The sequence below is a fragment of the Oreochromis aureus genome, linkage group 9 (genome assembly GCF_013358895.1).
Source record: "Oreochromis aureus strain Israel breed Guangdong linkage group 9, ZZ_aureus, whole genome shotgun sequence".
Classification (NCBI taxonomy): Eukaryota; Metazoa; Chordata; class Actinopteri; order Cichliformes; family Cichlidae; genus Oreochromis; species Oreochromis aureus.
The window spans coordinates 27,762,770-27,777,494 of NC_052950.1; the positions used below are offsets into that span (position 1 = coordinate 27,762,770).

Sequence of the window (14,725 nt, forward strand, 5' to 3'; positions counted from 1 at the left end):
GTGCCAGGGGGTTGCTGTCTGGTCTCTAGGCCTATGCGATCGGGGCTTTTGTACACATGTTTGTGTTTTCAAATCAGCTTTTATATCTAATGTACCTTATCCTCAGTCTGTTCCAACAAACATTCGACTGCTATTCATACAAAGGATGTAAGAATACTTGCATTTTAGTGTTTTTTTATCCACATCCACAGACTCAAAAATAAGTTTTTAAAGGGGAATGTCTTGTTCTTACGAATAAAAACCTCTGCATGAAGACAGATGAAAAGCTTGATAACTCCTGTTGATTTTCATGGCCGCAGGATGACAGCAAAACAGAACCAAGGACATTTTCAGCTTTGCAGGCAGACACAAATACTCAATAGGCAGCCTTACAGTGGAAGAAACTCACTGTAAAATTCGGCCAACTGAAGGGGGGAAGAAAAAAAATCAAGGCCAGGTGTTCAATCAATTAAAGTGGAAAAAAAAAACTTAGTAAAAAGGTAGAGTTTGGCACAGAACACTGAATCATTGATCTCGAACCCTTAAGACAATTATGATATGTATTCACTTGATGATCATCTTCTCTGGTAACATTTGTGGTGTGAGGTTTTAAAAGATTCAGCCCTAAAGTCTCTGATCTGGTTTCTCAAAGACTACAGGACTTGTTTGATAGAGTTCTTTGTGTCATACAGTGTGTGGGAGTCACCGACTGATTCTCAGCAAACAACCTCAATAGCCAATTAGAAGCAAGCCTGCTGCTACTTACTAGACTAGCTGCAAGTTATTTGATTGATTCAGAACATTTCTAGCCAAGATAAATGCAAAATACTGATTCATTCATTAATTATGCATGCCTGCTGATCTCATCCACACATACACACTTACAAACAATAGCAGGTGTCCTGCTCAGGAGTGGAGATCTGCAATATTCAACATCCTCAAGTTAATTTTTCAAACTACATGAGCTGCTTTTCCTGCTATGGATTAATCCACATCTCAGTTTTTCTCAGTTATATTGTTTCATCTTTGTGCATATCAGCGTACACACAAAAAGCAGCTAGTCAAAAGTACAGCAGGATAAAGCAAGATTTTGTGAGATCTCAGGTTCTGGTGCTGGCAAGGCCTCAATAATATGCAATGTGTGGTATGTTGCCAAAACATGCTGTGTGTGGGTTTGAGAGAATAAAAGAGACGTCTTACACAGATCGAAATAAGAAAATCTCGTCCGCCGCTCAGCTCTGTGACTCAAAGAGAGATGCGCATACCCTTGCAAATACGCTTCCTGTGCAGAAAACCACAGTGTGGCAAAGGGCAGACACCAAATCAGAGTCAGTTACCTCAGAGTTGAAAAGCAGTCTCCCAAAGAGCTGCCGTGCCTCTTCCAAGCCTCCTTCCAAATACACAGCCCCTGCAATGAAAAACAGGAAATAAGAAACTTACTTTATTTAGAGGTGTGTGCAAACAATGTATCTGTGCTGCAAATTGTGAATCTTTGTACAACATGTGAAATGTTAAGGCAATTGCCCAACACAGATTTAACATTAGTGTGAAAAAGCACGTCATTCCACCAGTGCAGTGTAAAAAACTTCCACCAAATCTGAGGCAATATCAGAGTTCTCTGCTAATGGAAAACTTAAAATTAATTGAACTCAACAATGAGTTATAATTGCTTTATTAAAAGTAGGAGTGCATTTTTATTGCTTTTTGATGGTGAAATGACCTCAGGGTTCCAGTGCAGATCCACCTCCCCCTTGTCAGAGAGCAGAATGAGGAGGACGAGGAGGAGGGAGGCAGAGATGGTTGCATCACCACTCTGAGATGTAACCAGCTAAGGTCAAAGAAACCTTGGATTTCTGTCATGCTGTGCCTGTCTCACATGCTTAGGCATGAACACGGACAGCATTTATAAAATGGTCTTAGCCAAGGTGACTAATTTGTTTGTGGACCCGAGATGAAAATTCTGGCTCTTGTTTTTGTGAAACAGGAAATGACAAGCAAGAAATCTACCAAACTGTCAAACATGAGGACACGGCTTACACTAAACCCTGATCAACTGCCTATTTCACTCTACATGTGATCATAACTGACCAAATGAATATCGTACTGTATTAAATAGGACTTCCAACTAGTAATTGAAAACATGAACCGAGAGACTGGTCAGTGGCAGTCTCTGGCAACTACTGGTGGGTTGGGAAAATGTACATTTCCCAACTGGTTGGCGAGTGATTGCTGGAAGTTTAGGTAAAACTGGTTGTAAAGAGATATATGGTCTCGCACCAGAAACCTCCAGATTCCAACTGCTGCAGTTTCTTTGGAAGATGTTGACTTGTCAGCAAATATTCGGCAACTGCTCGTCAAGTTGGAGTGAAAATGAAAAATGTGGCACAAACCAGAAACAGAGATTGTCCGCCTTCAAAAGAAAACATACCTTTTGAAATATGCTGGTTGCACCAGTAAGGGACTACCTTTATTCTGAAAGTGAATTGTCACTATTTCGAGATTGCATTGCACTACCATTCAGCGACCAGTTGGAAAGGTGCAAACTTTGCCAACTAGAGGCGACTATTTTAGCAACAGCCAGCAACCTCTGCAACCACTCACCAACCAATTAGAGGATGCACATTTTTCCCCAACAACTGGTGTTTGTCAGGGGGTTACCAAGTCCACTTTTTCCCATGAACTTGCAGCAACCAGAGGTCTCACCCCCTGCTGGCCATTGTGAAGAATGCAGCTTTAAAAGAGACCGGTCACCCCAAACTAAAATGAACATTTTTTCCTTCTGGTCTGTGTTTAGATTGTTTCGTGAGTTGCCACTCGACTGGCAGAAGAAAGTATGCATCGGTTTGTGACTGAAGGCCCACAGTTGTGACACAAGAAAAAAATTAATGACCCAACGTAATGGCTAAATGCTTAATCTGGTTGGCAGCTGTCATCTACTAATAGTAATGTTGGCAGATTGATCTCCAACAAAGTGTCCTTGGGCAAGAAAAAAAGTTGTATAAAAATATCAGTCTATTTGCCTCTTACTTCAGTAAACTTCAGAAAGTAACATAAAATTGCTCAATGAAGTTTTTGTGTTTTTTTTTTTCTTTTCTCAGAATGGCTGAGTCATTATTCCTGAAAGGAGACATTCCTGCTGAGTTTTTCAGATGCATTTTTGGTCTTTTAAGCACCCCAAGGTGGGTGCCATTTAGTTCCATTATATGTAATATAAGGCAGACAGACGATATCTTCAAAACTGGGCAACTCACACCAAAACAATCCTGATGAATAAACAGCACTACATGCCACAAGAGAAATATGTTCATTTGATTTTGGAGTGAGCACTCTTTTTAAAGCAGTGCTGTGTACTTCTTGGGCTGTGAATAGACCCGACAAACACATACAGACATATGTACTTCATCTTCGAACCCCCCCACGGACAATGTGGACAAAAGTATAATATCTTTTTTGTCGCTTGCCTACAATCTTGGACATGAGTGTTGGTGCAGATGTCCACTGAATCAAACCTGAATTGCGAGGGGGGATAAAAAAAAATAATAAAATTCTGCACAACATGTGCATACGCCAACACACAAAAGGAACAGGACAAAGGAAGAAATTTGGTTGAAGATTGGTCCCAAAATGAGGAGATCTGCTATCACAGCAAGCAAAGAACAAGACAAGTATTCCAAATTTCTCCCTCTATGGGAATGATACGCCGCTTCTTCGGCTCATTCTGCTGCAGCAGTCAGCTTCTTTTCACAAGTCAACTCCCCTTTGTTGTTTTGCTCCTCTACTGTTTCTACTAAAATCAGTGGAACTATCATGGTGCCTTTAAGCTGCATACAACTTCAAACCATCACACTTAGGGTGGCTCATTCAATTTAGAAAGCAATAACCACCTGGCAAATTGGGTATACAATCGTGCAGCGGTTTTTATTATGTGCATAAATGAGCCAGTGGAAATGGGGCGCGGTGCGGTCGCAAGACTAAATGCGCAAACTGCTTTCATGGACGACATCAAAAACATATGAGGGATTCATCATCTGGGGAGGGAAACTGCTTTCAGATGGCTAACAGGCCATTTACACACATACACACACAAACAGTGAAGATGCTGCCTACATAACCAAACCATAAAGAAATACAAACAAACCACCTAGCACACAAACAATCACAAATGCACTCCCACTCTATGTGCTTTTCATGCCCTTTACTTCTAAACAGAATGGGAAATTACTACCAGCCATTGCCCAAATGTTCGTAAAATTTGATTAAGCCTGCCAACTTTGTCTCACCCAGCAGCCACTTTGGCAAGTAAAACACTCAATCATCTAGACACCCTTTACTAATACAAAAATCTAGTTGAGTGCTAAACTAATGAAAGGAGCTTGTGAATTCTGGAAGACAGCAGCCACAGTGGCTATTAGACAAAAAGTCGTTTCTCGAGATGCTTTGGACCATCCTAGATGTGAAACAGAATATGCCTATAAATCAGTATCTGTAAATCTATAGCCTGTTTAAAGTCAGCACAGCAAGACATTAAAGCCCTTGCAGATGTGTATCACTGGGAAAGCCCCCTGTAATCTTGGCACGACGAAGGCGAGCGTCTCACTGAGGCCGACCGCGACAGGCTCTAGAGACAGGAGTGGTTCGCCTACAGGATGTTTTCCACTAAGCAGCAGCGCTGAGATTTGTGGTTTTACCATAATGCGGACCTCAGTTCTAGATGCTGCTACAAAGCAGATGTTACCTCTGGAGACCAGCTGTGAGAGTGCAAGAACTCCCTCTCAAGTCCAACTTCTCAATGTCTTTCAACTACCACTCATAACGCATTCATGTGTGCGAGCACCGAGGCTATGGGGAGAGTGGGTGTGGCCGGGAGGCAGCTTTCTTCATGTTCTGATGACACTGCAGATTTGGAAAGTTCCCCAAATGGAGGCTTTAAAGTTGTTGAAATTCAAAGTTTTTGCTTCTTATTAGATTTTCAAAACTTTTTCCAAGTGGAAGGAGAATGTAGGGGTAAGCGGTTAGAAACCAGGAGAGCCTCAAGGGATTTAAAAAGGTATTAAAAATCTCAAAGCAACACCTTTGGTGTCAATCAAAGGGCCCAGTGGATGAAGAAACCAAGATATGCAGTTAAGTCTAGCGAGAACACACTTGACAAGGAGGCTGTCCGTGCAAAAAGTGTGCCCCAAAGCAATCCAATCAAACGTGCAACTTGCCGCAATCATTAAACGGAGATATGTGCTTCTCAGGCCACCCCATCAGCCTGCAAACTTGCAGCTGACGCCCTGAATACACACGGCCCACACAAACACCCGAAAAGCTCGACTGGCAATTAAATGCTAGCGTCTCTCCAAAGCTCATCTTGCAGTAACATCATGCCCTGCCCAAATCACTCTGCAGTCTCCGGGCTCCAGTACATTCAACACTCAGTTGTCAATTCTGCCTGGGAAGCCAGTACGAAATGCACGAGGTCTACAACTATAAAACATCTCACAATAGCCACGAAAATCACAGCGAGCGTGCCCAAAGGACATTATGATTCACTTAGTTTCACAATAATAATAACAGAGACGTAAGACTGAAGTTCAGCAGCATTTTACATGAATCTGAATAGAATATGAAAGTGTTATTTTCCTCCAAATCCCTTGTTAAATGTATCGAGTTTAAGCCTTCAATTTCAGATAACCAACCTGAGAAATGACTCACTATTTAAGACCTCAAAGTTCAGCACACTAAAACGTTTTTTTCCCCAAGCTGGATCACCTATTTGCTATGTTGACAAATGACTACATAACTTATTCATTGCTCTTTATAGCCGTTGTCTTGATTTGTTAGCCTGGTTTAATTAATGTTGGCAGTGCCCAAACATGAACCAGACCCAAAAATGGAACTCCCTGTATTGCATTTTATGATGCAATCTGCACAACACTACCCACAGAAGTTAAAAAAAATAAATAAATATATAAATAAATTGAAAAAATCTGAACAAAATGTATATTTTAAGAAGTGTGCTTTCAAAATAAAAGTGAGCAAAAGATGTAATAAAAAGATGTAATAAAAGTTGAATAGTATATAAAAAAAAAGACAAATACATTCAAATCTATTCTTCTTCTATGAGACTCCAACCGCAAGCTCAACCAGGAGAACAAGGCATTTACAAGCCAGCCAACATGCATTATCTCTCCAGTCCTGGATATGCCCCAGAGTGTTTTCCTGGTTGAACATGCCTGAAACCCCTCACCTTCGAGGAGTCCAGGAAGCATCCAAGTCAAGCGCCATCTAAACTCACTCTTTTCCAGAGGAGTGGCATCTCTACTCAGAGGCCCTCATGAATGACCAACCTCTTTATCCTATCTGAGGAAAAGCTACAGACACCTTTGGGAGGAAGCTCATTTCCGCCGCTTGAATCTGTGATCTCATTCTTTCGGTTACTAGCCACAGCTTATGGCCATAGGTGAGGCTAGGAAAGTAGATCGACCAGTAAATCAACAGTTTCACCTTCACGCTCAGCTCTCTTTTTAACACTACAGACCGCTACGGCGTCTGCAGCACCAATCCCCCTGGCATTCTCCCACTCCACTCTTTCCCCACTCATGAACCTTGATACGGGATACTTGAACTCCTCCACTTGGACCAGTAACTCCTCCCCAGCCCAGAGAAGGCAATCAAATCTTTTCTGGGTGAGAACCATGACCTCACCCAGTGTGAATTCTCATCCCAGTAGCTTTGCACTCAGCTGTAAATTGCCTCAGTGCGAGCTGGAGGTCGCCTCTCAATGCAGCAATAACGACTACATCATCAGTGAAAAGCACAGGCATGATCCCAAGACCACCAAACAGGAAACCTTTCACCCCTTGGCTCTGCCAAGAAATACTGTCCATAAAAGTCAAGTCAAGTCAACTCAAAGTCTCCTGTAGCACATTTTAAACAACCGCAGTTGGCCAAAGTCCTGTATAGGATATACAAAATATAAACTAAGTGTTGTCACTAAATCAATATTAAATATACACTAAATAAACAAAGTAAATAAAAACAGAATTGGTGGAAAAGGCCAAAATCCTATTCCCATCAGGAACAAGCCCCCATAGCACTGAGAGACTACTAAAGACTGAAAGGCCAAACTCCTACGCACCCCAAAGTATATCTGAGAGAATAAAAACACTCCAGTCTTCAACAACCAGGATGAAGACGACTCTGAGCCTCCTGAATTTGAGGCATTCCCCTCACCAGCATCCTGGCATAGAGTATAATCCCTCTGAAATTGAAGCACACCTTCCAGTCTTGCGTCTGAAAATGGGGGGATCAACACCCATTTTGCCAGTCCAGAGGCACCATCCCCAACCTCCATGCAGAGGAATACCAAACAGGACGGTCCCACGACATGCAGAGCCACGATGAACTTAGGCCAAGTCTGCTGGAGGTTCACTAAGGTGGTTTTATAACTATCTTTGTCCTGATACCTGATGTATCGACTATGATACTTTAAATTAAAAAAATCATATTTTATAATGATTGTGGGTTTTTTTATTAAAAAGGACCAAAAATGTTTTTTTCTTGCCCTTTATTTCATGTACCAAGTTTTAATCCAGTGCTGTGCAGAGGATATCAGTCATGGCCAGAGAAGGCCAGCGTCTAATGAATCTCCACATTGTCACAAGTCTAATTCAGACAGCCGTGCTGACTGTACAGCGTTATGTTTAGGAATGGAATTCCAATGTCTGTGGGCTTTCAGTGACCAATAAAAACCCAGAGTCAGGGGCATATGAAACACCAGCGGCTGACAGACACATTAATAACCTAGAATGAATTATTCAAAAACGCTCAGGCTCTAATCCATCAAATAATATATTAAGCTCCCTCTCAGCTCAATGGGGGATGAAGCAGCAGACGGACAGGGAAAGCAACACATTAAAGGCGAAAAAATAAACAAAAGCAAAACATAAAAATAGAATTTTTCAGCGCGGCGGTGACAAAGGCAGTCGAAGTGCATTATAACATCAGTTTCAAAAATGAGGCTCGGAGCGAGGGGTGAGATGGAGAGACAAAAGAGGGCGCGCATGAAACCAACTCCACCGCTGCTACCATCGCGGCAATTAACAAAAGGAGCAGTTCTCACTCAATGAATACACCGGGCGCATTGTGTATGAATCTGATATTCAGCAAGTGAGAGATAATCCTTTCTCTGCGTTCTTTTAATAGGAAGAGCTTAGAGAGGGGGCCTCACAAAGGTTCACCATCTGTATCCCCCATGGCTGCTGGCAGCGTATAATCCACAGATCAACTGTACAAGGAAATTAGGGCCATAAAACAGAGTGGGGCCTCTTTTCTTCTTCTCGCAATTCTTTTCAAACAGTTTGGTAGGAAGGAAGCGGCGAGGCTTATCAGCGAAGAGGACCTGAGAGGGAAACGGGAGGGCAACAGGCGTGCAGAGTTTCTATGAATAAGCAGTGGGAGAAAGTGGTTTCTAAAGACGAAGAGGTAAAGTGGGCAAGAGCAAAAGTACTGAAGGAGAGGGTGAGAGCGAGCGACTGGGGGTGGTGGTGGTGGGGGCGTTGTACAGAATGGGAGGTGCGCAGGCCAAAAGAGCCCAAATGAGAATGGCCCACTCCGGCAGAAGTTAATGACGGGGGATCAGAAAAGCAAGATTTCCATTCAACACTTTGAATTATTCAGGGTTGCAGGGCACCTATTTGCATTGCAGATGCCTTTGCTTTCCATTCCTCCACTGCTCTCCCTCCATCCGTCCTCTCTCCAGCTCTCTCCCTTCCCTTTCTCTCTCTGTCTCGAGCAAGAGAATGGCCCTGCCTCAGGGTTAGGAGATAGACACATTCTCAGCTCCGCGGAGAGAAAGCTTTGCCCATGCAAAGCAGGAGATTATCTGCCATTTCCAACACAGCCCAGGTTCAATGGTCACTGTGGCAGCGAAACAAATAAAACAAAGGTCAGAAAACATGCATAGTAAGCCGTTAAAGCTATCTGCCAGGGCCCTGGAAATATTATGAGCATGTCATATTCCATCAGAGCTTTCAAAAGGAGCGTGCGTGGAAAGAGGCCCATTTGAATTCGACGCATGAGCGCGCCGAAGGGGAAAGAAAAAAATGTTAAAAAGAGGGAGGGAAAAAAGAAAAATCAAAAAAAAATTATGGCAACTTCAGACAACAAGGCAGCGACACATCTGCAAGTGCACGTCTGTTGATGTGGCGCCTGCTGCTTTTGCGAAAGTGGTGGTTTGACGTCTCTGTCAGAGGGAGCGGCGTGCGCAAGGATGAAATGACAGTGTTCGCGTGCCCCTCGTACCATCCTACGGCACGTGCGAGCGATCCGAGTTTGTCTTGTAAGGAGAAAGAAGTGCTCTGTTCAGTGAGGGAGAGAGAGTGCTGTGGGGCTGCAGGGTGAGGATGGAAGAGGAGGAGGAGAGGGGGAGATGACAGAGTGACAGCATGACTCATCATCTTCGTGGCACATCTTTCACCTAATAACACCCAAACTCTAGATCACAGAGGGGGGGGCAGAGAAAGATGGAGAAACGCAAAAGGATATAAAGACTAAGTCAGAGACGGGGAGGGTGGAGACAGATTGACGGCTCAACAACAAGGTCTTAAAGGAGGCGTTTGAGTTAAAAAAAAAAAAAAAAAAAACCTGAAATGAAGATGACAAAAGCCTCGGTGAAAGAAGAGGAGCAACATCAGACGGCATTCTCGATGCAAGCGACTTTGAAAGCCTCGTTTTTTGTGGGTTTTTTGCGTACGTGTGCATGTTGCGCCCCTCAGCGAGTGTGTCTGCGGTGAGCGGGAAGACGAGAGAGGGGTGGGCGATATTTTTGAGTTAGCAACCCAAAAACCCATCACCACAGGGTGCTCTCTGACAGCAAGTTTTCTCACCGGTTCCTTTATAGCACGAACCCTGTTTATTCATCACTTTTCTAAAGATGAAACTGGAGGACAGAAGGCGGGGGGAGAGGCTGAGAGAGAAGAGAGGCATCCAGTGTCGCGGCCCTGCTGCCTTGCTCGGATGTGCGCGGCGATGAGGCGGCGACAGCCACGGGACAGAATGGATTATGACTTTGTCTCTGCCGATAATGAAGCCGTTACAAGCACGGGGCCGCGGGGCCAGCAAAGAGGCCGCGGCGCTAGTCAGCACTTTCCCCCGCCGCTCTCCTGTTTTCCGTGAGAGGGAGGGAGGGAGGCGAAGAAGATCTCTTTAAAGTCACCCACTTTCTGTATCTATCATCAGGGGAGCGCAGAGATGGCTGAACTGGTTCAATCAAGATGGTGATAAGATGGGGAAAGCTGCCGACTCTGCAGCTCTCCAGGAGTGAGGCTTAGCTTAGCGCTGCCCATGGGGTAGGATGAAGAGAGAGAGGGAGACGGGTCCCCACCAAGAGATTTCTTATTATATGTGTGTGGTTTCCAGCGCAGGGTCCTAATCACTGCACAAACCCTATAACAGGAGCAGCTGGAGAGACGAATAGCGAGCTTGTGTATGTGTTTGGTGCGGGCGAAGGAGAGCAGCTCTCTGGGGATAGCATGTCCAGCCAGAGGTCAAACCGCATCTCCAGAGATCAATAAAAGCTGCGTAATGTTTCCAGAGCCTAATGGGAGATCCACTGCAGCTATTTATACCGTTTAACACGCACAAAAAACAAAAAAGGAGATACATTATTATGAAAAGGTTCAGTTTCATTCAAAGCATTTGAATTAAACACATTTATGCATTAAAGCGTTTTCAGTATGCGCTGATGCAAAGTCCACTAAAACTCGACTATTAAATCCCCTACTAATGCGTGTGTTGTGTTTACACAAGCGGAGAGAAAGTATTTGTTTTCAGTATATGGAAATCTACCCTTTTAGGAATAGATTTACATATTTAGTTGACTCGAAATGCATTTCTCTGTTTTGTTCTCCTGCCCGACCATCATCCCCGCTTCTCTCTTGATCTCAGGGGAATCTCACCCATCAGAGCCTCAAAGCAGTTGGCCATGGCGTGCCGCAAGTCCGACTCCCGGCACAGATCCGGTCCGTGAGCGTAGAGCATGAAGCGATCCAGCTCCAGTTTCTGCAAATGAACAAATGCATTCACGTTAGCTCTCTGTCAACAGCACCTCACTAATAACCACGTAAAAAATGATGACCTGTTTTGTTTCTTTTTTTTGTACTCCGCACTTTCACAGGCTTTTATGTAAGAGTCCAAAAACTCATGGGAAATGAAAAAGATTGCATGCCCTTGCTGGAAAAGGTTCTACTTCATGGCACTGACAGATGTGCTCATGTGCTGTCCAGCTGTGGCATGAAGCACTAAGCCGGCACAGGAGGAGAATGTTCACACGTGTGAATACAGGCAGACGCACGCTCACACGCACACTAGATAATCCCAAGATAAAACGTGAAATCGCACTGTGGTGACCTTCATTCACTCTGAAAAGTAGTTCTTTCACTATGCGCTACTTTCTTTACAAAAGCATACATCAGTACAGCAAAATTGTACCACAGAGAAATGGCCTTTGAGCAGCAGCTTCCATTCATAAAGAATCGATGCTCAGAATCACCGTACTGACTTTAAATATGTCACTGGGATTTATAAAACTCTCCCTGGAACATATGTCCATGTCCTAATTTTTAATAGGATATTAGTGCATGCAAGGTAAATACAGTCAAGTCGCCAATGAGGAAACGCCAAAAGCTGCAGTTTCTCCAACGGCCTTTGGAGGCTCCAAAAGTGAGCTGAAGTTGTGCTTTTTACCCCAAAAAACAACAAGAAAGTAGTTTCATATAACAAGTTTGAGGTCAGATTTCTTAGTTATGAGACCACACTTGTATGCATTTATAAGAGCAGTTAAAAAATAAATAAATAAATAGAAGATAACAGAACATAAATTAAATAGTTGCTCAACTGGCTCCTGATCCATCCAGTTCACGGGTCACTGTAATGCCTGAATTATGCTTCAGTGGGACATCGATGTTGTACGGTGTAACCAAACACTCCTTTAAAACCCTACGGTGTAACCTGACGTGCACCTGCCAAGAAATGTAAATACACGTTGAGTTAATGTACCCCGCAACAACTTGAATGGTGTGGAAGGGTGAGGTGTAATGTTAACAGGCGTTTCTGAGTTAGCACGTAAATTCACTGCAGAAGTCTAAATCAAGTCAATCAGTCAAATCAATCAATGTATGAAGTACAAAAACAAAGTGATGTGTTTTCTGGTCTCTGGTTGGCTGTACTGCTTAAACTAATGAAACTGTACTAGCTTGTACTGAGTCCGCTTTGGACGGTCACAGTGTGAATGGAGTTTTTATTACCAAACTTCAGCTATCACAGTAGCGATTTCTGGGAGTCATGGATGGACAGAAAGATGCATCACATTGGCATAAGTGGTTGTTTGGCCAGATCATCTTAAAGCTACACTTATCAAAAAACATCAGCATGGCTACACTTAAGCCAATGTGGAATTGCCAAAATCCTTACTTTGCAGCCATTTGCGGCTCCACAAATTCCACAGACCCCCAAAACGTTCAAGATATGAGCTTCTCAAGCCAATTAATGTCTCGTTTTTACCCACAATTAACAGGAAGAAACAGTAACATGTCAAGTTTTTTAGTGTTGTATAATAGCACTAATTAACAAATATTCAAAACAATTTAAAAATGTATATTTTCATCAAATGTGGAAGTGCAAAACACTACAGTTCCTCTAATGTCCACTTGAGGCTTCAAAAGCGATCAATCCCCATAGACACCATGTCTGACTTTATAGGATTACAAAGCATGCTTACATCCTAGTATACCTGGTAGTTTTGGTCTCAAATGGTTTTTTTAAACAAGTGGACGCAGGATGAATTTTCTTTTATAACTCATCCATTTGGATGAGTTATAAAGGTTTAAAATTATAGCGATGGTCACTTTCCTTGACATGCAGATGCTACCACAGGTGGGGCTTAACCTTAGTTAATTTAAGTCACTGGTCTGAGCCACTGGATCATCGTTTGGTGTTAATGGCCTTTAAAGCGGTTATCAAACAGAGAGCGATGGTTGAAGTGCTGTTAATTATCTTCCAGGAATTCTGTGCTCCAATTTTAGTTGGCGATTTATCGATATTTCACCTGGTACTAATTAGCAGATATCTCTGCGTATGTGACAGACCCGGTACAGTCTGTTTGCAGCTTGATAACCAAGTTTGCTAGCATTTAGCTGATAATGCCAGCACTCTGTTGTGTTTTCTTAAATGATCACATCTGAGTTTTTTTGGTTGGTAATAAAAACGCTAAAAGCAAAAACTCAGAGCTTCACTAATGGGTGACTGTGTGCAGTAATTTCTAACTAAATGCAGTTATTGTTAAAATCGTAGTTAATGGTTTGGTTGATTAAAGCGATCCATGCTTGCATCACTGATGCAGGCCCGTGAAGTTGCAAAATTTCAAACAATACTAATAAACATCAAAAGTGAGTTTTTCGGTCTAACAACAAAGCACATCGCAGATAATAATCTGCATAGGTTGCAAATCAGTGCTGTGATGTGTGAGACTGTGGGTCAGGCAAACTTTCTGCAAACTATTTCTATGAGCCAAGTCGAAAGTAGCCCAACTTGACTCTACTGGCAGCGCACTACAGACAACAAAAAACAGTCAGGGTGCTATTTAATTATGGCTGATAACTGTTGGTGGTATCCCACCCCCGGTGATTGCACACACAAATTAAATCACAATTCATAAATACTCCAACTCAGAGGGAACCCGTTCTGACTTTTAAGCCTTCCAAGTGAAGTGGCGGATTGTGCGTTGCTCGCTCAAGATATTTTTTGAAAGATGATTGCGAGTGTTCTTGAGCAGACGGCTTTAGAGGAGCCTGGTAAACAACTTGGCAACGTCGAACACTGTATCACACTCACTTTACCGCGAGCGGCAAATTGAAACAAGCCAAACTGCTACACAGCACTAATGCAGATTCGGGCGGCTGCATCTTTGTATTCAGCAGGGAGCAACATGAAAGATTGAAGTTTTTAATTGCTTTCTCCACATCACGGGACGATTATTGTTGTGTTCTTTACAAACGTGCCAGTGAGTACAGCTTGGCTCTACGACGCTGCCAGCAAGAGAAAGAAGGAGGGAAGCAAGGGGGCCTAGCGATAACAGGAACTGGAGAGTGTTTCAGGAAGACCTCTAGGGGCCCATAGGGACCCCAGCCGCACTCGTCTAGTCCTCCAAAACAACAACCTTTTAACTCCAATTACAAACCTGAGGGGGCAAAAACGGGGTAGTAATGGCAGCGAGACAAAATTACTCTTTTCCCCAGTGCCTGCTTAGAAAGGAGCAAAGTCATAACAGCAAGACAGAAAACAATAAGACTGTCTCCAACATGTTCTCCTGCCAGATCTGACACCTTACACCACTTTGACCTGCAGAGGAAGGTAATGAGTTGGAGGAGGTGGGGGAGGTTTACCTTGGCTAGCATGGCCAAATGCTGGTTCTGTACGATGGCCGTTCTGTAGGTGGCCAGGCCACCCTCCTCTAAACTGGGAAAAAGGTAGTACAGGTGAACACTGTGGAGAAATCAAACACAAAACAGCTCAAGTTAGCCTTTTTATGATATTTCAAATCATAATTATTCATCCGAACATGTTGAAGGATAGAAAAATATGACCAGTATAATTGACTGAAAGTTATTGCTCAGCCCAACAGACACGAGAATCTGCGATGAAGAAAAATAAGCCAATAACTGTCCAAAATAAGGATGACAAACATACAATCTACATGCCAAAA

The 14,725-nt window shown here is 43.1% G+C and overlaps 1 protein-coding gene across 6 annotated transcripts in view; it reads right to left on the reverse strand.

The window, feature by feature from the left end:
* The window catches only part of drosha (drosha ribonuclease III), a 136,331-nt gene that overhangs the window by 57,226 nt on the left and 64,380 nt on the right, over positions 1 to 14,725 (reverse strand). For all 6 annotated transcript variants that reach the window (XM_039617618.1, XM_039617617.1, XM_031728545.2 and 3 more), the window contains 3 exons: positions 14,406 to 14,505; positions 10,923 to 11,025; positions 1,317 to 1,387 (listed from right to left, as the gene is read on the reverse strand). In XM_039617618.1, the coding sequence (XP_039473552.1) occupies positions 1,317 to 1,387; positions 10,923 to 11,025; positions 14,406 to 14,505 (274 nt within the window). The remainder of the gene's footprint in view (positions 1 to 1,316; positions 1,388 to 10,922; positions 11,026 to 14,405; positions 14,506 to 14,725) is intronic.